General features: G+C 39.5%; 1 protein-coding gene across 2 annotated transcripts in view; it reads left to right on the top strand.

The window, feature by feature from the left end:
• DGKI (diacylglycerol kinase iota) overlaps window positions 1–22,136 on the top strand; it is a 224,958-nt gene that overhangs the window by 101,171 nt on the left and 101,651 nt on the right. Inside the window, exons 7-14 of one of the 2 annotated variants that reach the window (XM_086740487.1) lie at window positions 5,188–5,259; window positions 5,800–5,916; window positions 11,719–11,814; window positions 12,115–12,189; window positions 13,428–13,523; window positions 15,355–15,437; window positions 16,960–17,020; window positions 21,469–21,582. In XM_086740487.1, coding sequence (XP_086596613.1) covers window positions 5,188–5,259; window positions 5,800–5,916; window positions 11,719–11,814; window positions 12,115–12,189; window positions 13,428–13,523; window positions 15,355–15,437; window positions 16,960–17,020; window positions 21,469–21,582 — 714 coding nt within the window. The remainder of the gene's footprint in view (window positions 1–5,187; window positions 5,260–5,799; window positions 5,917–11,718; window positions 11,815–12,114; window positions 12,190–13,427; window positions 13,524–15,354; window positions 15,438–16,959; window positions 17,021–21,468; window positions 21,583–22,136) is intronic. The other variant, XM_086741315.1, reaches the window with a different exon arrangement.

The following is a 22,136-nucleotide window of genomic DNA, read 5'->3' on the forward strand; positions in this document are numbered from 1 at the left end:
AGTACTTACTGCCTATCATATCAAAACTTGTGCTGGGTATGTTCACACTTGTGCTGGGCAACATGACCAGTCCATCTTAAAATTCCTATCAGCCCTGACTGGTGTGGAGAAATTCAGAGGAAATCAGTTTTCCCCTTAAATAAGAAATACTCAGTTAAGACTAACATGGGTATATTGTTGTAGAGTCCTTCTTTGTGAAGAAACAGAAAGGATTAGGGAAAATGATAACAACAAAAAAAAAAACATTATATTTATTGGCCAAGCAATCTCCTGTTTCAGCAAAATACTTGTCTGTCTTGTGCTCCGCTGTTACATTTCTTATACCTGCAAGCGAGAACTATCTTTTGTATTCTCTTGTCATGCAAGAAGAAGGGAACTCTCATTGAAATGGAATGGGAAAGACTTGGCCTCTCTTAGTAAATTGGCCTCTCTTGGCGGTAAATTTAAAGCAATAAAAGAAAGTATTATTCATGGAATACCTATTGATTCTAGTAGATTACATTGTTGTGAAATATTAGTCCTATCCCTTATCTGGAATTGCGTGGTTAAATATTTTAATGATCAATAATAGTAGTTTGAGTAAAGAAAGTAGAAATAAACATTTAGGATATACCCATCTCATGCTTCAATTCATAAGCCAGTGGAGAGGAATTAATGCTCCCCAACAGCTCTCGCATGGCTTTGTGGCTTTATATTTTGTGTGTCTTCTCTGCCACGATTGATGCTTCCTGAGAGCTGGAGAACAGAGGTGTCTATTCCAGTGTTTCACCTCAGATCAGAAGTGCAGTTTGGAAGAAATTTTCCTGATTGTCATCACTTGCCATGGTTCACACATGGAGCAGTCTTGCAGCAAAATAACTGAAAGCCTTTCAGATTAAACTTACTTGAAAGTTAACTCTGCAGCTGGTAATGGGCATTCAGTCCACAGAACCAGATTACAGCTAGTCAAAAATAAAATTCTCTGAAATTCCTTGTGTATAGTGTCCTCAGTACCAACAGAGCTTGTGCTCCCACTGTTACACGTAACTCGCTACCACAAATACGGTTTATGTGTTCTCATCCAGACTTCAGTTCTCTACTCCTTCCCACGGGTGATTTCACTGCTATACTGCAAAAGTACTGCCTGCAGAAATCAGTGGCAGAGAAGAGGAGCTGGAAGGTCTCATTCAAAGTCTTGCTGAGTGCAGTGAACCAAATGATCCATTTCTGCATTTCTGACTACTTGCTAGGATGATTCCCTTTTTTTTTTTTTTTTTTTTTTTGAAACTGGAGACTGTAATAGAAGGATGGCCATATCTCTTAAGACAAAGTACCATTGAGCCCAGTATTCAAGAGTAGCTTTTGGAAAGGCGTAAGTGAAGGCAGATGTTTAGTGATGCATCCCCAAAACAGTCTCCTGGCCTCTAGAAATTTCTCTCTCGTGAATTTCCAGGAATGATGCCTTTATATGTAACAGCCTATGATAACTTTCTCTCCTGTGATCTTGTTTAGTCTCTCCTTGAGTTCCTGTAAAGTTTTAGCATTTATAACATCCTTTAGCAAGAAATTCCCAAATACTACATACTGTGAGAAGAACCACATTTTGATTGTTTCAAACCTGTCACTTACTATTTTTTTTTCTTGTGTTCCATAGCTCTTGTCTTGGAAGTGATGGTAAAGTAAAGCTCCCGAACTGCATTCTGTAAACCATTCATGATGCTTAAGAATTCATTTCTTTCTCTTGCAGGAGGGAAAAAGGATAGTTTTGTAGCTTTTAGCTGTTATTAGCTATTAGTTACCTGGAATCATCAGCAAAATTGAGATTTTTGTTTTCCTTTACGTAATACAACGTAAGAACATTCAGACCATGCGTCCAGTCCATGGCTGTGTGCAGTAATAGAAGCTGAAGGATGAATGCAGAGTGATGATCTTTTCTTCATATACTTTCAGTTATGAGTGGCTTAGGGATTTTTGGAGTCTGAGTGCATCTAGGCCATAATGATAAACAGACACTGTATTTCTTTCTACTTTCTGTGGTATCCAAAGCAGTGTGTCCACTATACACACACAGTCTGCAGCTACAGCATCTATCTCTTTCTGTTACTGGTCCCTTTAAAGGCTTGTGGATTGATGCAGAACTGTATGCTTTCCCTGCGTATAATGTCAGGATTGAAATTTCTGGTAGTTGAAAGGCAATTCTAGTTCTTTGCTATTTTAGCAGAGAATAGCATCCAAGTACTTCTGTTGTCTGTATTTGAGTTATAGTAACACCTGGCTCTCCCACAGTAATGTTGTATTGCAATGTCTCTGAAAGCATTAAAAAGGGAATAAATGCCATAGGAAAATATGTGCAAAAATAAATTATTAGAAACCCTAAGATTGATTTGAAAATACTATTTAATGATAAAAATGTTTGAAAATACAGCCGAAGTGTATTGGAGCTACTAATCCCTATGTGCTCTGTTTGTGTGGGTGCGTGTCTATATTAATGTGGACCATGATTCTGATTATTTAGACAAATCGTAATCACCAACACAAGCTACGAGATTCAGATGCTCTTTTCCTCTGGTATGCACAACTGTTTATTTCCGCAGGAGCAGCTCACAGCTTGGGATTTCATATCTTGTACAGGAACTGGGTGCCAGTGAATGAGGGCTAATCAGGTACTGTTAGGCCAATATTCTCACAAAGGTGAAATTAACTTTCTATCCCCAAATTTCTAAATTTTTACTGAGGACTTCATTGCATGACCCAGGAACAAGATATCTGAATTTTAGTTTTCCTTCTCATTGAGAGAAGGTAGAAGAGATGACTTCTGGTGGAATATGAGGGGCTCCAGTGTTTTAGCCTGATAATCCCCATCAAATCTCACTGTGACCTGCAGTACATCACTTCATTTCATCAGTTCCTTTACTTGTAAATCTAGCTTTCAAATAATTGCTGTCTTGCCTCTAACGTATCCTTAGGAAGAATTAGCTCACATTTCTAAAGCAATTTGAGGAAGAAAAGTGGTGTTTTATTGCTACTTATCATTAATATGTTTTTATTGCTGTCTCATTTTCTCTAATGATTCCCTAAAAGCCAAATGGCTTACTGAATAAATGAAAAACAGTCCATCCAGAACCAGACAAGCTGCTCAGTCCATATGTTTAAAATACACCACTGATGGGCTCTGGAATTAATATACCGAATTTTAGGTTTTATTAATGGAGGTTTTGGAGGAGAAGAATTTCTCCCCTGCTTGTTACAAAGCAGAACAAAATAAAACATTTCATGCCCATCAAGAGCTGAAATATTTTTTTAAATTTACTTTGGGACAAGAAAGAGTAAGATTTGTGAGAAACACTGAGAAGCGCTAATGTAAGTGAATGAGAATAGAGCGTTTTGTCCAGTGTCAGACCTCTGTTCTAGCACTGATATTATACGTACTGTCACTGTATTTGTTCTTGTGCCCACACCGAATGGTAGACTAGATCTGCCCAGCCAGAAGCAGCTGCCAAGCTTGTCTTTGTGATGCCATTTGACCATGCTCCATTACTAAACCTGAATATGCCAAATCGCCATCATTATGAAGAATCTACTCTTGGAATTTCTCTGACCGTAAAACCTGAAGCATTAGAAGGATTAAAAAAAAGTAAGTCTAGGTGGAGGTGACACAAGCCTCTTTAGCAGTAGGCCTTAGTTGGTGGTGTGGTTCATCTGGCAAGCCTATCTGAATACATGCTGGGAACACCTGAAGAAGTAGCTGCAATGTGCACTCCAGCATGGTGGGCAGAGAGAGCCTCTTCCTCTTCAGAGTATTGATAGGACTGTCCTCAGCTACTGTGTATGGACATATCGTAGCTCAATCCCCTACTTAAACAAGATCAGTGCATCTCTGGGTGGGTTTTTGGTTGTTCATGTAGTTCTTCTTGAAGAACTTGTGCTTGACATCATTGTCATTGCACTGAGCACTAAGAGGCTTGTTTTTTCCTGCAAGCGTCCATCTTCCTGTTCCTTTCCACAGCAGCCAGGATAAGAAGGACCTTAATTATAGAAGCAGTGAGGTGATGTCCTGTTAGATGTTACTAAATCAGATGATTATAACTCTTTGCATTGGGTCTTGGGCATTGCCTACCATGTAGGAGATTTAGGTAAAACTCAGCTTGTCAAAAAGAAAACTGGCTCACAAATTCATGACTTGGTAGAGACTGGATTAGAAAATTTTGGGTGGTGGTGGGCTACTTAATGTAGAAGAGAGGCTTGATAGAAGCCCACGAATAAAGGATCCAGATGACTGCAAATCTGAAATCTAAGTAGTGAAGGTGACTGACTAATCCAAAGTGTTCAATGAAGTTCTGGACTTTCCATCTCTGTAGTCGTCAACCCATATAAATTCTTTCTCTGGCTAAAATAAGCTGGAGCTGAACAGAAATTTTTAGGCTGTAACTTACCATTTGTTGCCTATGTTATACGCAAGAAGGGTGTAGATGACCTAATGGTCTTTTCCAGTCTTAGAATTTAGAGAAGTGATATGTCTGCTGAAATTGCATTCTACAAAATGGAACTTTTCTGTGGGAGAATAAAACCTCATATTTGTTTGTGGTGGTGGGTTTTTTTTTTCCTCTTTAAAACTGTAAAGAAATGTTTTCTTTTATCTGTTTGATGCGAGTAAGACCATCTTGGTTTTTTGGAACTTAGTAAAAAGATTTTGGTCTGAGTCAGCTCAATAAAACAAGAAACTTAATTTCCCAATCAGAACATTTCCACACAGACATTGTTGTTGATTCCACACTATATTAAAAAAAAAAAAGGGAAAATTCAAAGTCTTGTTTATTTTTAGAGCAAACAAGACTGCAATGATAGAATGTTTTGTTCAACAGAAAATCGGAATCTGTCAGATCTGTAGAAATCCATTAAAATAGTAATTCCTTCTCTATTTCTTCTTCTGTTGTTTTTAACAACAAAGTCTAAGAAAAAGCATAAAATTTTGGAGAAGTGTTTTTAAAAGTGTGTGTGAAAATGCCTCAGTTGAAGAAACTTCTCTATAAATCCTGTTATTGTTTTATCCCCCAAAAATCTGTTTGATGTCTAGGAGCTTTGATGCTAAACCAATGTTTATGACTGCAATGAACTGATTTAGTCTAGCACAATCACCCGGTAAGAGTTAAAACTGTGAACTTTCTTGTGGTCAGAAGAAATTGAATCAGTTTTTCCTGCTTATTCTAGGGCTTTCAGCAGAAATTCTCCTTCCATAGTAAAGAGATTGTGGCCATAAGTTGTTCCTGGTGCAAGCTGGCGGTAAGTGAACAATACTCAAGGAGACTGGTAGCAGCTTCACTGAGTGGCCATACTGCAAGTAATTTTGTTTTTCCTGGCTCTCAAGGTTCCCTTTCTGTGAATCACCCCATTTTGCCATTTCTGTTGTTTTTGCCTGAAGACACTGTAACTTTACCTGGCTGACACGAGTCCTCTAGGAGAAGAGTCTTGTTGTACAACGTGGCCGCTGGTTACCTCCTATCAATGTGCTGCCTCTGCTAGCTCAAACAGCCAAAGGACTCTTGATACATACAGCTGCATCAAACTAGGTTGTGGTCTTCAGTCTGTGATCTGTGTTAAAGTAGGAGTGATTGGTTTTCTGGGTTTTTGGGGGAGTTTGGCTTTTTATTTTTTTTATTTTTTTTTGTAAGAATACATGGCTAGGGAAGATGATCTTTAGTTATATGTCCCTAAAACTCCATGGTTTGGAGGGCTTGAAGATGATGGAGTTGGGAACATTGCTCCAGTTTTTGTATAAGCACCCTTTTCTTCTTTATTGACTCTACTCTTTTCCTCTTCCAGTTTCATAACAAAGTCACCTGCTTCCTGCTACATCACATTGAGGAGCCATGTTCCCTGGGGGCTCACGCTGCTGTCATTGTGCCTCCCACTTGGATCATTAAGGTGAAGAAACCTCAGGTAACTGCATGCTGATGTCTGTTTCTGAAGCTGTATGGCTGTGCAGGGCCAGCCTGGCTTCGCTGCTCAGTACTCCTTCACTAAGGCATGCTTGTTCAACCCTTTCTCTATCCCTAAAACCCAGCATACATCCATGGTGATTATGAACCTATATCCTCCTGTCCCTCCATCCAGCCCTTCAGTAGTTTTCCCTGTTTGGGACAATTAGCAACAAACACGACTTTTGTTCTGAGCAAAGCCAGCTCTGGTTTGTTCCTCTAACTGTGAGTTCAGCGAGCATACTGCAAGAAATCCCATGTGTTACAGGCAGTCAAGCATGTTTCATTGAATAGAGCTGAGCAAATACAATGAAAACCTGTTCACAAACATTCACTTGAACTGCAGTAAGAATTATCTGTGGCTGGACTGGCATCCCTCTCAATTTGGAGATTTAAACAATCATGTCTTATTTACATCACTGCTTGCTGAATGTGAGCAGTAAGCCCATGTGCTCTTTTAGGTGCAGGTAACAAGTGTTAGACTTCAAAGCTTTTGTAATGGATATGGTATGTTCTGGAGAGGATTATTCACTGGTGAACATATTAGGGAAAAAAGGTATACAAAAGAGAGCTGGCCAAAAATTAAAAGGTGATTCCCATCACGCAAAAAGTACTTTTTTTTTTTTTTTCTTTGAAAGTCTGTTTTCACTCCAGGTTGAACTGAAAGAAATGGACAAACAGACACTGAACATATCAGGGAGCCAGAAATGCTGGTAAAAGTTTTATTTCAGAAGAAATGAAACAAATTTGTTTGTTTGTTTTCTGAAAAAAAAAATGGTGTCTGGGACATTGAAACTTCCCACTTATGTTTTCTTGTAATTTTCTTCCATTGTGAGGAACACTGGTTTCCTAGACTAGTGATGTGTGGTTCTTCACATTTGTGCGTCCATCCTTGAGAAGTGACCCAGGGCTTTCTGACTGTGTCTCCTGGTTGCCAACAAGAAGTCAAGAAGTTCAGGCTGTAGGCAAGGCACTAAGACAAAATCAGTCCCATGAAACTGGAAAAAGGTCTAAGTTGTGACACTATTCACTTTTTAGTTCCAATCTAAGGATGTGACTGTCAGATTTGTGCATGAGTAGCATTTCTAACAAGCTGGATATTACAGACAAGATGAGGAAGGGGGAAGAGGATATATGTGTATAGAGTAATCAAAAAGTTGACTGAAGAGACCACTATTTCTCCTTTAGGACAACAGAGAGTAGGCAAGATTCCTAGCCACCTCCTCTCTGAGGGAAAATTTTTCTTTGGTGTTTGTATTTTTTTTTCCCACACTCTTCTTTCTCTGTTAGTTTTACTCCAGCCTTCTCTACAGAAGTCTTTCTTCCTGTCTTGCTGAAGAATCTGTTTGAGTCCTTGGCAGTGACTTAATTTCCTTGGCTAATTTTCCGCACCTCTGTGGTATTTGATAACATATCCATGTCTGACCTTACAAAAGAAGCCTTTTTTCAATCTTTTATTTTTTATTTTATTTTTACTAATCTTTTATTTTTATTTTATTTTATTTTTACTAAAAAAAATCAGTTATTGTAATTTTCTTTTGATTTGGCATTTGGCGAAAGCAGAGCACCTTTCTTATAATGTTTTGGGAGAATTTTCTTTCTTGTCCATTATTTTTTTTTCAGAAAAGTTCAAATAAAAAATGAATCTAATCTAGTTAATTATAATTAATGGAAAAATGCTTTTAAATAAAAGTTTAAGACATTACACTATAAGCAAATATGTGTTAGCTTTGTGTGCCTGAGTCATGAGTGGAAAGGAAGTACTTCAGTACAGTATTCTCTCTCTGTGTCATGTCTTGAGTCCTTGAAATTTGAGGTCAGTAGCATGCTAAAACTTTATCTTCAGTAATTTAAGCATTAGCTCAAAATGGTATTTGGCACAGACAATGGGTGTATTTTGATTAAACTTCTTAACAGCACCAGCACCCATTGCAGTGTTAGTTCTGTGGAATGCGTTCTTATTGCTGTAGAAAATATTGGTGCATCTTTCAGATGCATCTTCAGATTTTTGGCAGAAGTCTGATTTTCTTTTTTTTTAGGAAATATTTTCTCCTCTCCTGCTGTTTCTGGCCAGCTCTACTTCTGTGTATTATGACCCTCTTCAATCTATATGCATGATTGGTAAACACTATCAAATATTGACTATGTTCAATCCACAGAATACAAACAAAATACTCGGAAATTTTTGTTAATTCAGATAATAAATAAATGTGTAGCCAGCAATCTGTTTTTCACATATTCTACAATCAGAATAAATTTGGCTATAAGCCGTTTTATTACAAATTATTTCCTCAGCTCTAATTAACTACTCACATTGGTCACAGGCAACTCCTGAACTGAATTCCCTACTCATGAAATTTAGCGGTGCCTTCATCCTGTTTGCTGGTCGTTTATTTTAAGCAAATAAAATGGCTTTTTGTAGCAAAACCTTGCCCTGATTTTTAGTTTTTATTTATGTTTTTATTGCTACAAAAATGGTTTTCCATACTTAGTTTGTACAACATGGGTCACCACCTTTCAAATATTGGGCTTGACTGGAGATAACACTCCTCTGATTAGCAGCAATGTTGTGGCAATGAAACATTATGGTGTAATTGGTTAAAGACACATCTCTGCTGACAATCTACATTCTAAATGGGGAGCTTTCATTTCTTGCAAGCAATTGATTGCGAGACGAAGAATATTCAGAATGATTCAAACAGCTTTGGGATTGGTAGTAGCCCAGTATGTAATGACCCATTTACATGAATGGAAAACTCCCAGTATCTATTCCATGTTATTCATAATGTGAGCCACTTTTGTAACTTCCCTACTGAATTCCAGTGTTTCTGTACTGTGTTAGCAGCACTTTGGTACCAACTCTGATTTCCTGGGGTCCAAATAAATTCTATCTTTTAGTTTCTGAAAGCAGGGGCCTCTTGTTGACTGGTGATATTTTGTTATAGGTGCGGTTTGGTAGCCCATGTTTTGGTTAGCTCTAGGAATGTACTTGCTATGTTTATGTTCTGGGAGAATAGTAGGTAGTAGGAGAATCTGGCTGACTCAGCCTGTATTCTGTTTGGGAAGGCAAAGGCAGTAACTGTAAACTTCCAGGGTTGTTTTTTTTTTTCTGTTCAAGGTGAGTAAACATGTTGTTTTCTTCTTCTCCTCCTTTGAGGACCTTGAAAAAGTGCTAGTGAATATTTATACTTCTGGGCTAATTTCTTTACTTTTTCAATTGCGAAGTGCAGCTGCCTTGTCTGATTGTGGTTTGTGAACAACCAGAAGATGGTCAAGTTTGGCCTTCCCAGAGGCTATTCATTATTTAAGTCATTTGAAGCCCAGCATGCTAAACGCGTTTGAAAATGAAGGCTGAAATGTTCTAAAGGAAAAGGTTGAAAGGGTCCATGGGATTTGCTTGAAATAGTATGTCACCCTCACACCACTCAACACTGTACAAAAAGGACTCCAGTTCTTCTGTTTGTCTAGCTATGCTTGCTTAGAACTATAGTGACCATGCAATAATACCAAAAATCTCTCCTTCACATGGTCAAACTGACACCCAAAAAGGAGAGGTTTCCCCTCTAGAGGCAAGTTAGGATTTGCATATGGTGCCCATTTAAAGGTATACTTTGCTGTCAGGTACTTCACTGAATAACACTTAATGTTTATAAAATATGTGGACAAGGTAGTATGCATCCATTTATTCAGTTTAATGTGCAAAGACTGACGATTACTATTGGTTGTTATTCTTCTGTATGTTTGCAAAGAAAATGTACATATGGCAACTTTTTTTGCCTTTCATCTGCTATGGACATGCAGTTGTAATTATTGTAGCAAAGCTGTAGGTTCTCTTAACACTATAGGTATAGGCATGTTTAAAAAAAACCTGAAATAACATATCTGTGACATAGCAGGTTTTGTTGCCTTTTTGAGAGTAGAAATGAAAAATGTTATAATAATAAATGGAGACTTAGGCTAAAACTATTTCTCTAATATAGTTTTATGCCTCTTCCCATTCCACCCATAGGCAAGAAGAGAGATATATTATAATGGGATGTAATGACAACTACATTGAAACTTCTTTTTTTTTTTTTTTTTTTTTTTTTTTAAATTAGTCAGGATTTTACTAAGTGTCTTTGCCCTTTTCAGAAGGGCTGGGCACTAGGCTTATGTCTGTCCATTGTGGAGGCAGAAAAACAAGTACAGTCCTTCTTCCAGAAGTACAGTTAAGTGCTTGCCTAGTGTAATACCTAACTTGAGTTACAGACTACAATTTACCAGCAGAATTCACTGCACTTTACCAATAGGATAAATATTTTGAATCTTACACCTGGAGAGACTGAAGCAGGGCGAAAAGGCTTCATATGCCTGTGACCTTTCAGCAGAACACTGGGAAGACTGTGGATAGACTAGATCTCTCTGTCATGTGTTTTGCCTCACTCCAGGGAGGAACCTTCAGTAGAGAATGGCTGAGAAACTAGGCTAAGGCCCCCATGGGAGCCAACTTTGAGACTAATGTCCTGTACCTTTATATTGGCTTAAAGTCTTTTGTCTACAGTCAGTCTGAAGTAGGGCAATGAAAGACCACGCAGATGATATTGCTGATGCACTTCCATAGTCAGTGCAGTCTTTGAGGTATCACACTTTCAATACCACTTTGTATCAGAGAAGGGAAGAGTACGAACGCTTCTTTAGATGGTCTCTCAAAACATGGTCTAAAAGGGCAAATGTCCTGTAATTGTTCTGCAGAGCCATCATGTCTTCAATATTTCTGGTAAGCAACAAGGCACGACTGTATCTTAGTCCACAAGGAATGTTGAGAGGTGACAAAAAGGTTGGGACCTTGTGCTCTATACAGGCTTCTCTTGGTCTGAGTGAAAAAGGACAATGTCTTTAGGTATTTGAGTTAGATAGCTGTTAGCTTTTCTTTACTTCTGAGAAATGTGCAAACATTAGCTTCCATATCTGGTCTGTCATACTGAAGTCTTGAAATTCTGGAAGTGGTTGTTAGGTATTAAACAGAATCTAGTGACTATTCTTGCTGATGTTGGTTAGCAAGCAAGATTAAAATCAGTACTTACAGATTCGATGATCTCTGGTCATTGACTTTTTTCATTAGTGGCACACTTCTGAGTAACGTCAGGACAGAAATGAACTTTTGGATGACCTGAGTGGATCTTGCTTTTGCTCTTGAAGCCAGAAAAAAATTAAAAAACTTTCTTCTACTTCCCTGTGTTACTTTATTTCCTGGTGATGGCTAGACTAGATGTTGAAATATTGAGAAAACATTTACAATATTTCCTAGAATACAAAATTTCAATCATATGGAGACGGTTAGGGTTTCCTGTAGGTATGATTTCAGTTACTGAATTAAAATAATGAAAAAACAAAATAAAATTCCTCTTTTTGGGCTGTTTTTATCACACCAGAACACTGTTTGGTTCAGTAACACTGAGCAGGCTATTGCCAGCTTGGAGCATAGCTTTGATGCAAGTTCTTTTTTAACAGGTTCTGCAAAAAAACAAACCAAACAAAAACTTGACAAACACCTCCCTCACACAAATCCTTAAACATTAACAATTCAGTTTGTTCCTCAGCAGATTATTACACAAGTTTCTTGACAGGCTGGAACTGAATCCACAGTGCCAGCATCATACGCCATGGTGGCTATGTTATGTTGAGTCATAATGGTTGCCAGATCTAAAACTTGTTGTTTTCTTTCCTAAAAAAAAACATGAAAAATATCTCATTTATCATGTTTTTTTATTACATCTTTATGCAGGTGGTCTCCATACCAGGAGACGAGCCTGATTGGGCAGGAGACTGGAGCCCCGAAGGGGAAATGGGCGTCTCCTACCCCTATTGGGAGGGTTGGCAGGTACAACATGTGGTGTTATGTGAGTCTATGGGAGCATCTGATCTTTTTTCCCCCTCACAGCGTGGGAAAGTTTCCAGTTCCAAAGCACCAGTCTGGTCTCCGTGTGTGGCTTTCTCCATAAACGGTGGTGTGGAAGTGTAAAGCATGCAGCGCATGTAATTTAAATCTCGAGCATGTGCCAGATACTCTTATCATTCTCCAAGTGGACATGCATGGAAGAGCTTCGTAAAGGGGCTCTGTCTGGGCCTGTCTTCTAAATTTTGTTTTGCTTTTCATGTATTCTTTTTTCTTTTGATGTAGAACTCGTTAAAGACTTCAACACGGCGAAAGAAAAGAACATCTTTTAAAAGAAAAGCCAGCAAAAGAGGCAATGAAGTAGGTATTCAAGTACTTTGAAAATCAGGCTCCTTTTGTTTAAATATCTAAATGCAGACTTTAAAGTTGTGGGTTTGGGGGGGGGTTGTTTGTTTGTTTTTTACTGCAGTGTTTAATATATATATTTTTCCATTGGAAAACTCCACATTATTGAATTTGTTGTGAGAAGAAATCAGTTTTGATAAAACTGGTATGAGAAGTTTTATTTGCTGAGTTGATTTTTTCAAGAAACAGCATACCCAGGCTCTGGAAGGACAAGCAGCCTAATGAAACATTCCCTTGGGATGTAAAAGACTCAGCTAAGACCCTTGGTTTCCACTAAGCAGGGTAGGGTTATGAAACTGGGGTTATAAAATCCATGGTGAGTACACTGATGCAAAGGTCTGGTCCAGTTTGAGGGTGTCTCCCTCAGGAGATCTTGTACTGGAAATATTCTGTTTGTGTGAAAATTGACATAGGGCCACGGAGAGACAGAAAACAGATGAATGACCGTATGATTTAATTTACCACCTAGCTTATAGAAGACTTAGTTTCCAGACCCTGCTTAGTGGTTTAGTTACACAGATGAAAAACACCTTCACGGCGAGAGGTGGAGGGAGACTTGCCTCTACATAGACAGAGCTCTCTGTTTAAGGTCCTCACGTAGGTGGTGGGAGAACTGCAGACCAGAAACTTGAATCTGTGTCTGCCACAGCCCAGGAGGGTGCCCTCACTAGTGGGCTCTCTGGTGTCCTGCAGGAGTAGGGAGTAGGGAGGCAAATAACTTACTCTTTGACATGTCATGTTTGACCTGTGACATTTGTTCAAAGGTGGGACCGCTAGCAAGACCAAGAATTCAAGAGCAGATCGTCTGCAACTAAGTACTCATATAACTTGCCTGTTAGATGGAATTCATGAAATAAGTAGCTTATGTCACTATTTTCCATTGGAAAATTGTTCATATTACAAATAGCACTTTATGTGACACATTAATAGCACTGTGTGAATACCTGGGTTTTTTTTGGGAAATAAGATTGAGTAAAATTTTAAAATACTTTTGTACTGGCCTGAAGTGATATTCTCCCAGCTTCCTTCTCACCTGGACAAATTAGTCTCAGCTAAGCACTCCGTTAACATGGCTGTACTGTTTCCAATACCTGAGGTAGTTTTGTCAGAGCTAGGTTGAGTCTCCTTCATATATTTTGCCAGGGAAACATAGGTAACTTGTGCTAAAGCTTTTTATTACTTCTGCTTCTCAGGATAACAAAGGTCGGCCATTTGTGATAAAGCCTATCTCCTCTCCACTCATGAAGCCACTGCTGGTTTTTGTCAATCCAAAAAGTGGAGGGAATCAGGTAAGAACATAATCTAGATCCAGGTCACAAAGTTTTAGTTTAACAACAGTGTTTCTGCAAATGAGAATAGTTTTTGGTGAGTCAGATAGGAAGAACTCTATGCAACTGAATTGAGGTCCTTAGAAGAGGTCCTTGCTGTTGAATGCCCTTTCCACTTCAACAGAATTGGATGAGTGGAATGGATACTTGAGTATTTGAGCAGTTGTATTCTTGTATTCCTATCTTCAGATTCTTAAAAGGAATCTAAACTGGTAGTTTGGAGGGTCTTGGAAGACTTCATATTTCCACAGAAAATTTAGATTGCCAATAAGATCTTAGACTTTTAATTTAATTTTACTAGGAAAGTTAGGGAAATTAGTGAATGTGAAAGGACACATTCCTATGGCATTTTAAAAAATCGTTACTGGTCTTGTACTGTACCACAGAGAACCAAGTTTCAGTGACTAATATGACCAAGCAGCAGACTTCTTTCTTAGTAGTCTTGGAGTTAAAACTTACCCAAGTGGAAGTTTTGCAGGTTAGTTCTGCCACTTTTTGAATATCAGATAATCTGAGTGCCTTTTGATAAACAAGGCTTTCTAGTTGTGAAAGGATTGATGTAAGAAATAAGAGGTCTGTAATGCATGGAGAATAGCATAGCTGTGCTCACTTTCTCCTCTGTTAGAAGAATTAGGGAGGATATCAAATGGAACTAAGACTGATTCAAAACAAAGGAAAAATTTGGTCTTTCTCACAGAATGTAGTTCAGCTGCAAAGCTCCTTGCCATAAGATGTTGTGGATGCTGAAAATTTACATGAGCTGAAGGAGAGATTTGGAAGAGGAAACCCTGAAGGTTACTAAAGTCCTGGACTCCCCTCTGGCTCAAGGGTTCTATGAACTGCAAATAGCTGAGGCTGGGAGAATACCTACAGCAAACATCACATTTATTTTCTCTGTTCTTACACCTTCTGCTAGGCACTTTGGCTACTATTCTTGGTTCTCCATTAAGAGGAAGGTGTCAGGCAAAAGAGCTATCCCTCAGAAGGGGGAGCTATTCAAAACTCTTGACTTCCACTCCCTAGGCTATGTCTGAAATGTATTCTTGAATTACTTCAAAGTACAAGCTGGCCTTGTGAGGTTCTTAGACCTCTTCTGCTATAAGAAATCCTGCCACTTTGTTTCTGGGCAGAACATGAAGGAAGGGAACTGAGTGTCTGCAATATGAACCCAAGAGTTTGATAAGCCAGAAATTATATCTTTAGGTGATGGGCTGGCCACTCTGTGCTGAGTGAGGGAGTACTGGGGCAGCTGCAGGAGCCAAGGACTCTGGGCTACTTCATTAGATAGTAGAGGGCTACAGCTATGAGTATTCATGGTGGTGATGGCAGAGCTCAAAGCAGTGTCATTGCTTGGATGTTGTGCAGGACACTGTTGAATGTGATGGTGACTTTGCCCACAAGCTAGTTCAACTTGTTGCTGTCATGGATGGCTGAAGGTGATGTGGGATAACAGAGATTTCAGATAAGAGAGATAGGAGAACAGGTTCCTGTGGGAACTGAACCTTTGGTCTGACCCTGAATGCCTGTTCTTATGAACCATTACTGACATGCGTTGTTAGATTTAGTCTATATGTATACGTATGCACCCTGCTCAGATTGGTGGGTCACTGTTCTATAGAGCAGTCATCTACTATGGCACTTTCTAGTTTGTTTTTTTCTTGATTTATGTTTGCTTTGTAAAGCACAGAAGAAAGAAAATAGGTCCAAATATAGTGAATATTGAATACTATTATTTCTAATATTCATAAAGCTATTAATAATTTCCCTTCTTTTGATTTTTCTCTTTTCCCAGGGCACTAAGGTTCTCCAAATGTTTATGTGGTATTTGAATCCACGCCAGGTCTTTGATCTCTCTCAAGAAGGTCCAAGAGATGCGTAAGTTCTCGAGCCTTCAGTGCTGCAGACCATAATTCTTTTCTTATCAGGAAAGCAGTCAAAGGTCTAGCTTGGATAGACTGGTATACTGTGTATTGAATTTACATGTCCAGGTTTTGGTAGTGTTGAGGGAGTGGGCTGCAGTGTGGCTTCTATAAGAAGAGATTAGGAGCTGCCCCCATGTTGGACAACCTGTTCCAGACAGCTCCAAGACAGACCTGCTGTAGGTCCCATAGTGCCTGACCATTCCCTAGTAGCTTAACATTGCAATGGGGTGAGGCTGCCTCCAGATTTCCATACATGACAGCAGCATGCAAGTACCTCTGCTAGTTGAGTAACTCAACTTCTCTGGGCAATAGTTGTGAGCCTCTTCCAGGGGATGGAGGACTGTCTTTAAAAGGAATGATTCTCACTGCTAAGGATTAAGAGACCATCCTTCTATGGTAATTGAGATTGGGATACTTGCTTTAGTCAACCATCTGTTCAGCTCTGCTCTCACAAGTTAGGCAGCACAAGAATATAGTAATCATGTAAAACCAGATGTTTACCTGTATAAGAATGGTCCAAGTATATGCTATTCATCCTTCTAGAGCACCCAAACCTTTTTTCCTGCTAGAACACTTCCACTGCTTCTCCCTTCATGATGAATAGAAGTTTTAAAGTATATGTACAGTTTTGAGAGCTGTGTAATAGAGTTAAAGGAGAATTAGGTCCTCTGGCCACTCAGCTCACCATGTGTGAATGTAGCCCCTCCATTGGGAGAGAATTTAATTATGCCTCTCTTCCACGCAACTGAAGGAATGAGTCTTTGATGGGTGCTTTTTCTGGCTCTTCTGCTCATATCTTAGATCAAATATCCAGAGAAAGAACTCTGTTAGATGTTATTGCCTTCTCTGGTGTTAAAGAAATACAGTTACCAGCTGAAGGAGCTGCCATGTTCTACATGCCTCAGAAATGCTGGCTCAGCAAATCCTGATGAGGAACATTAAATTTTGTTTAAAACCCTCAATGTTTATATTTATTTGCTTTAGAATAAGAGAAAAATTGAATATTTTTGTCATTTCCAGAGGAAGCGTAAGAATCTGTCCTTTCAGATTTAGCACAGGAACATGCAAAACTGATCAAATACTTCTCAGTGGTGCTGAGGTGCTGCCTAACAGTGGAGGAAGGACCCATGTCACATCCTAGTGCTTTTGTGTGTGTGTGTGTGTGTTTGTGTGTGTGTGTGTGTGTGTGTGTGTGAAGATGTAAAATGAGCCACAGGGCTCAGATTGGGTTGGGGCCGATGCTGCCTGCAGCTGCCAGGGCTGATGTCTCCTCAGTGCCGAGGCTTTTGGTGATACTGAGATTTTTAATTTTTTTTTTATTTTTCTGCCTTTACCCACACCATTAATAATTAAAATTTGAAAATGCAATAAGCAGTAGTTAAACTGTCAAACTTGGCAAAATGTATAAACCATGCCTGCATCATTGTTCTGACTTTTTATTTTTTACCTTTTTCCCCTTTCCCTCCCCTGGTCAGGCTGGAGCTGTACAGAAAAGTGCCAAACCTGAGGATCCTGGCCTGCGGTGGGGACGGGACGGTAGGTGGCCAATGCCTGGCAGCCCCATGGTCATCACCAAGAGATTAAATTCCTTGCAGTTGTATGTTTCCCACCTTGTGATGCCTACAGAGCCAGATTACAGACCTCAGACTTGTGAAATCTACTTTTAAAATTTTTTTTTCTGTGTGGCCTGGATGGCATAGTGATGGGGCCAGATCCTAAAGTCCAAAGTTCTATCTGCTTTATGCATAAAGATTTGGTACAGCTTAAAAAAATAAATACTAACTTTGCTGGCCTCCCCTCACTATTTACAGAGATCTGAGGATCTAGTAGGTTAAGTCACTGTCTGGGGGCCATTGTATCTTAATTTCTGCTCCTTCCTGCTATCATCTCTGTGATGTCTGAGAACAGTCAAATAGGGTCTCCTCTGTGCCTAAAGAAAGTGAGTTTCCCCACTTTATTTACAAACATCTGTAAGGAAGGATATTGCATTAATCATACGACTAGCCTGGGATCTGGCAGATCCAGGGTCAGTATTTTCCTTTGCTACTGAACTTCTTTGTGTTCTTGGGTAAGTGAAAAGGGTCGGATCTTTAAACAATTTAGGCGCTTTCAGTTGGAGACAAGCTCTGTGGTTCAGGGTCTGAAGGCCAAGAGTGGTAATGGAGGCATTACAACCGCATTACTTTTTCCAGTACTTAGGAATATTGTAAATCTCAGTCTGTCCCACCAAGTGCTTAAATATAATTGAAAAACTGACTTTTAGTCCCTGTGAAGATCAGTTCCCCAGACATGCACTTGATCATAGTTGTAACTGTAAATATGGTAAGGAAAATGCATTGCTGTTTGCAAGGTACAATGGCTGGCCTGGGTACATATATGTGGATATTTAGGGCATGGGGAGGGTTTGTGGTTTTTTTTTTTTTGGTTTTTTTTTTTGGTTTTTTTTTTTTTTTTTGTGATGAGCTGAACCAACCCTCAACTCATCTCTCCTTGAATTTCTGGGGGTACTTCCTGTTCAGTTTCTGTGGGTTCTTTTAAAATGCCAGCTGTAGGGGTTATTAATACCAGTGCTTCCCCTGCAAGAATGAAGAAAATATGTAATTTGACTACTGTCTTGCTGGTACCTGGGACAATAAGATACTACTGAATTGTGAACGTTTCTTGAGAAACCTGCAAGGCATTGCTTTAGCAGAAGACATAGCTGCAAAAAACAGTTTCAATCTGTTTCTGAAAGTCCTTGCAAGCTTCCACCTGAGGAAGCCAATATTTTGTCAGGGAAAAAAGAAATCTTCATCCTGAAAATATTAAAATAGAAGTGAATGCAACTACATTTGAATCTGACCATCTTTTTTTTTCCCTTTGCTGAGCAGTGCCAGCGACAGGTGGCAGCACCTTCTCGTTGGTATGAGCAGCAATCTGCTATTACCTTTGCTGCTGCTCAGTTTGAAGCAAATTAATATCTAGTTATTCCCAAAGCCATTACATACAGAAATTAAAAATTTGGCTCAAATTGGCTTAGTGAATATTCAATGAGACCAGATGTTACCTTGTGTTATTGAGGTGAAACAGAACTTACTGTAACTTTTCCATCATCGCTGCTTGCTGTTCCTTTCCAGGGCATAAATGGAAGGCTTTGCTTGCAACGCGGTCAGGAGCTTTCTGTTTACAGGGAAATCATAGTCTTTGTCATCCTTGATTGTAAAACTAATGTACAAAGTTTATACATGACCTCAAGTTAAATGGCAATGTTGTACTTATAAATTAGTAATTTGAAATTTCTGTTTTTCGGATAAAAGCATTTACAAAAGTGGTAGGTATTGTAATGCTGCTTGCACCAGTGGGAAGCTGAGGCACAGATGTATGGATTAAGTCAGTGGCAATGACAAAGAGCTAATGACAGAAGACTTTAAGAACTCCTGGCCCCAGTGAAGTTAATGGGAGTCTTTATTCTGTCTCCTGTTATCAATACTGAAGGATAAATTTTTGAAAGGTACAGGATTGCTTAGCTCTAAAAATCTCTTAAGGACAGTACAGAGTCCAAGGATGGTGCCTATGATAGACCTAAGTACCTTTGGTGACATCCAAGTCCATAAGAGTTGTGATTCAGATGACCGCTGTCAGACAATGGGCTCTAAAGAGGGTTCACATCCTAGATGAATGCTTTAATAATTGTACAATTCATTATGATAAATAACTGATAAATGCTATTTATACTTAATTAAATGGAAGGGAGGGATGCCATCCAGAGGGACCTTGACAGGCTGGAGAGGTGGGCCCGTGCCAACCTCATGAAGTTCAACCAGGCCAAGTGCAAGGTCCTGCACCTGGGTCATGGCAATCCCAGGCACAAATACAGGCTGGGCAGGGAACGGATTGAGAGCAGCCCTGAGGAGAAGGACTTGGGAGTGCTGGTGGATGAGAAGCTTAACATGAGCAGGCAATGCGCCCTTGCGGCCCAGAAGGCCAGCCGCATCCTGGGTTGCATCAAGAGGAGCAGGTCGAGGGAGGTGATTCTCCCCCTCTACTCTGCCCTGGTGAGACCCCACCTGGAGTACTGTGTCCAGTTCTGGAGCCCCCAGCACAAGAAGGACATGGACCAGTTGGAGAAGGTCCAGAGGAGGGCCACGAAGATGATAAAAGGGCTGGAGCACCTCTCTTATGAGGACAGGCTGAGAGAGTTGGGGTTGTTCAGCCTGGAGAAGAGGAGGCTCCGGGGAGACCTGATAGTGGTCTTCCAGTACCTCAAGGGGGCCTACAAGAAAGATGGGGAGAGGCTGTTCAGTAGGGCCTGTTGCGATAGGACAAGAGGTAATGGTTTTAAAATAGAGGGGGGTAGATTTAGATTAGAAATTAGGAAAAAATTTTTTACGATGCGAGTTATAGAACACTGGAACAGGTTGCCCAGAAAGGTGGTGGAGGCCCCATCTCTGGAAACGTTCAAGGCCAGGCTGGATGAGGCTCTGAGCAACCTGACCTAGTCAGGGATGTCCCTGCTCCTTGCAGGGGGGTTGGACTAGATGACCTTTGAAGGTCCCTTCCAACCCTAACCATTCTATGATTCTATGATTCTAAATTTCTTCAAGACATTTGGAGAAAGACATACTCTAGAATACGAAATAAAGTGGTGGTTGCTGTATCTATTGGGCCACCCCCTCTCCAGTCCTTCAGATTCCAGCTGTGGTTCTTAATGCCCATGTTATGCTGGGTACGTTTCATGAAGCTCCAGTTTAATTTTAATTTGGTTTTAAAATCTATTTGGAATTAAAGTTATGGAGAGTTGCAGATTTTTCCTCCCCCCCACAGTTGGGGGAGGAAAAATTCTGTCCAGCTGCAGCTAGGATTTCATTTTTATGTGTTATTTAAAAGCTCACATTTCCAGTAAAAACTGCATCTTTGAACATTGGCATCAGGAAAAAAATAGATCAAATTTTAGCTTATGTTTTTCTTAATTTTTTATTTTAAAATGTAGCACAAATTCTTTCAGTTTTTTTTTTCTCTGAAGTTGAGAAATAGTTTAAGAAATAGTCCTATTTTCTTGTAGCAAGAATTTCAGTTATAAAGTTTCAGAACATTTTCAGCAACTCTTCTTTACCCCCTTTGAAATTACCATTTAATGCAAATGAAATATTTTACAGTTATTTGTTCCTTCTGGCTAGACTTCTATTTAAAAGTTTTATGTAGTCCAGAATAGGGATAGGAGAGAGAAACAGCTCTCTAAAGTAACCAATAGTTTACAATACAAAAGAGTACAGATTCTATGTTCCAACCCAAAGTCTTCAACTCTGATCATTAGAGTTTGTCTTTTATTCTGGTCTTTTTGTCTTCTATTTACGTATGTGTGTGTATGACTAGAATATATATATTTCATGCTTTGCACTGAGTGAAATAATTCAGCACTAAGATCTCTTTTCTCGGGAATGGGAGACCAGTGGGCAAGTCCATGCTTGACTTGATCTGGACCCTCTGTTCCAGTTTCAGGACATGCTCTGAGATGCCATGCTGTTTTAATGTGTGTCTCATATCTTCTTTCATGACAATTGTCAAAGGTTTAGTTTCTTTTAGCATAGTTTATCTTGAATTGTCCATATTATTCTTCACTCATTTTTGCATATAGTATTTTCCAGAGCAATAGTTAGGCAGCCTTAGCCAGGTGTAATTCTGTGTGCTTTCATTTCCTGCTTCAAGAACAGCAACTTATGTGCTCCCTTCCCTCAGTAACTCTGTGTGCTGTTAAAAACAGCAAGTGTGTACATCCCACTGCTTCTGCTTGCACAGGAGCTTTGTTAAAACTGCTGTACCTGGTCTCTAAAAGGTGAAACCTCAGATGGGCCAGATGTAGAGTTTCAGATAGCCTCCTTTTTCCATCTCCCTTTTGTTTTACTTGATCTTCTCTGTAAAGAGGATACAATTAAAACATCTTTTTCCTTTTTTCCATCCCTTTTAATCTTTGTGACTAATAGTTCTCTGTGTTTCCCATTTTATAGGTGGGCTGGATCCTCTCCATCCTCGATGAGCTGCAACTCAGCCCCCCGCCTCCTGTGGCTGTTCTTCCACTTGGCACTGGGAACGATCTTGCCCGCACTCTCAACTGGGGTGGGGTGAGCACTGACTGGGGTACCCTTACATGCAGGCTCTCAACTTGCTGGTCTGATTTAGTTGTGTAGTAGGGTGAAACTCCTGTTTTGGCTAAAATAGCAGGCAGGACTGTGTTCAAGGTCTGCTTCAGTTAGACACAATGGTTTGGTTCAGTTTCCTATTTGGGATGTTAAACTACTAATTATGTAGTTGTTGTAATAAAAGTGTACATAGAGGTATCTGTCTGGTATTTCAGGCCCAGTAATGAGGAGGATATGCAGGCTTCTAATTTAAGCATAGTTTAAACTTTATTTTTCTGTGTTTATCCTTGACTACTGAGTCCTGAGTTACTCCAGACAAAAAGACACTTTTAATTCTTTTCCTTATGGTATTACTTTGCCTGCCCAACACTTGTGTACCTCAGCAATAACTTGTTAAAATGCCTGATATATCAAAATTTAGCAATATTTTGAAGTGTTCTTAGGAACATTTGATCTGGCCTCTGTGAATGGAGGGAATTCTGCCAGGTAATTACTGAGGGACTTGCTTTGCTTTCACAATCCATGGCTGATACTCT

The sequence above is a fragment of the Chlamydotis macqueenii genome, chromosome 1 (genome assembly GCF_036417535.1).
Source record: "Chlamydotis macqueenii isolate bChlMac1 chromosome 1, bChlMac1.mat, whole genome shotgun sequence".
Taxonomy (NCBI): Eukaryota; Metazoa; Chordata; class Aves; order Otidiformes; family Otididae; genus Chlamydotis; species Chlamydotis macqueenii.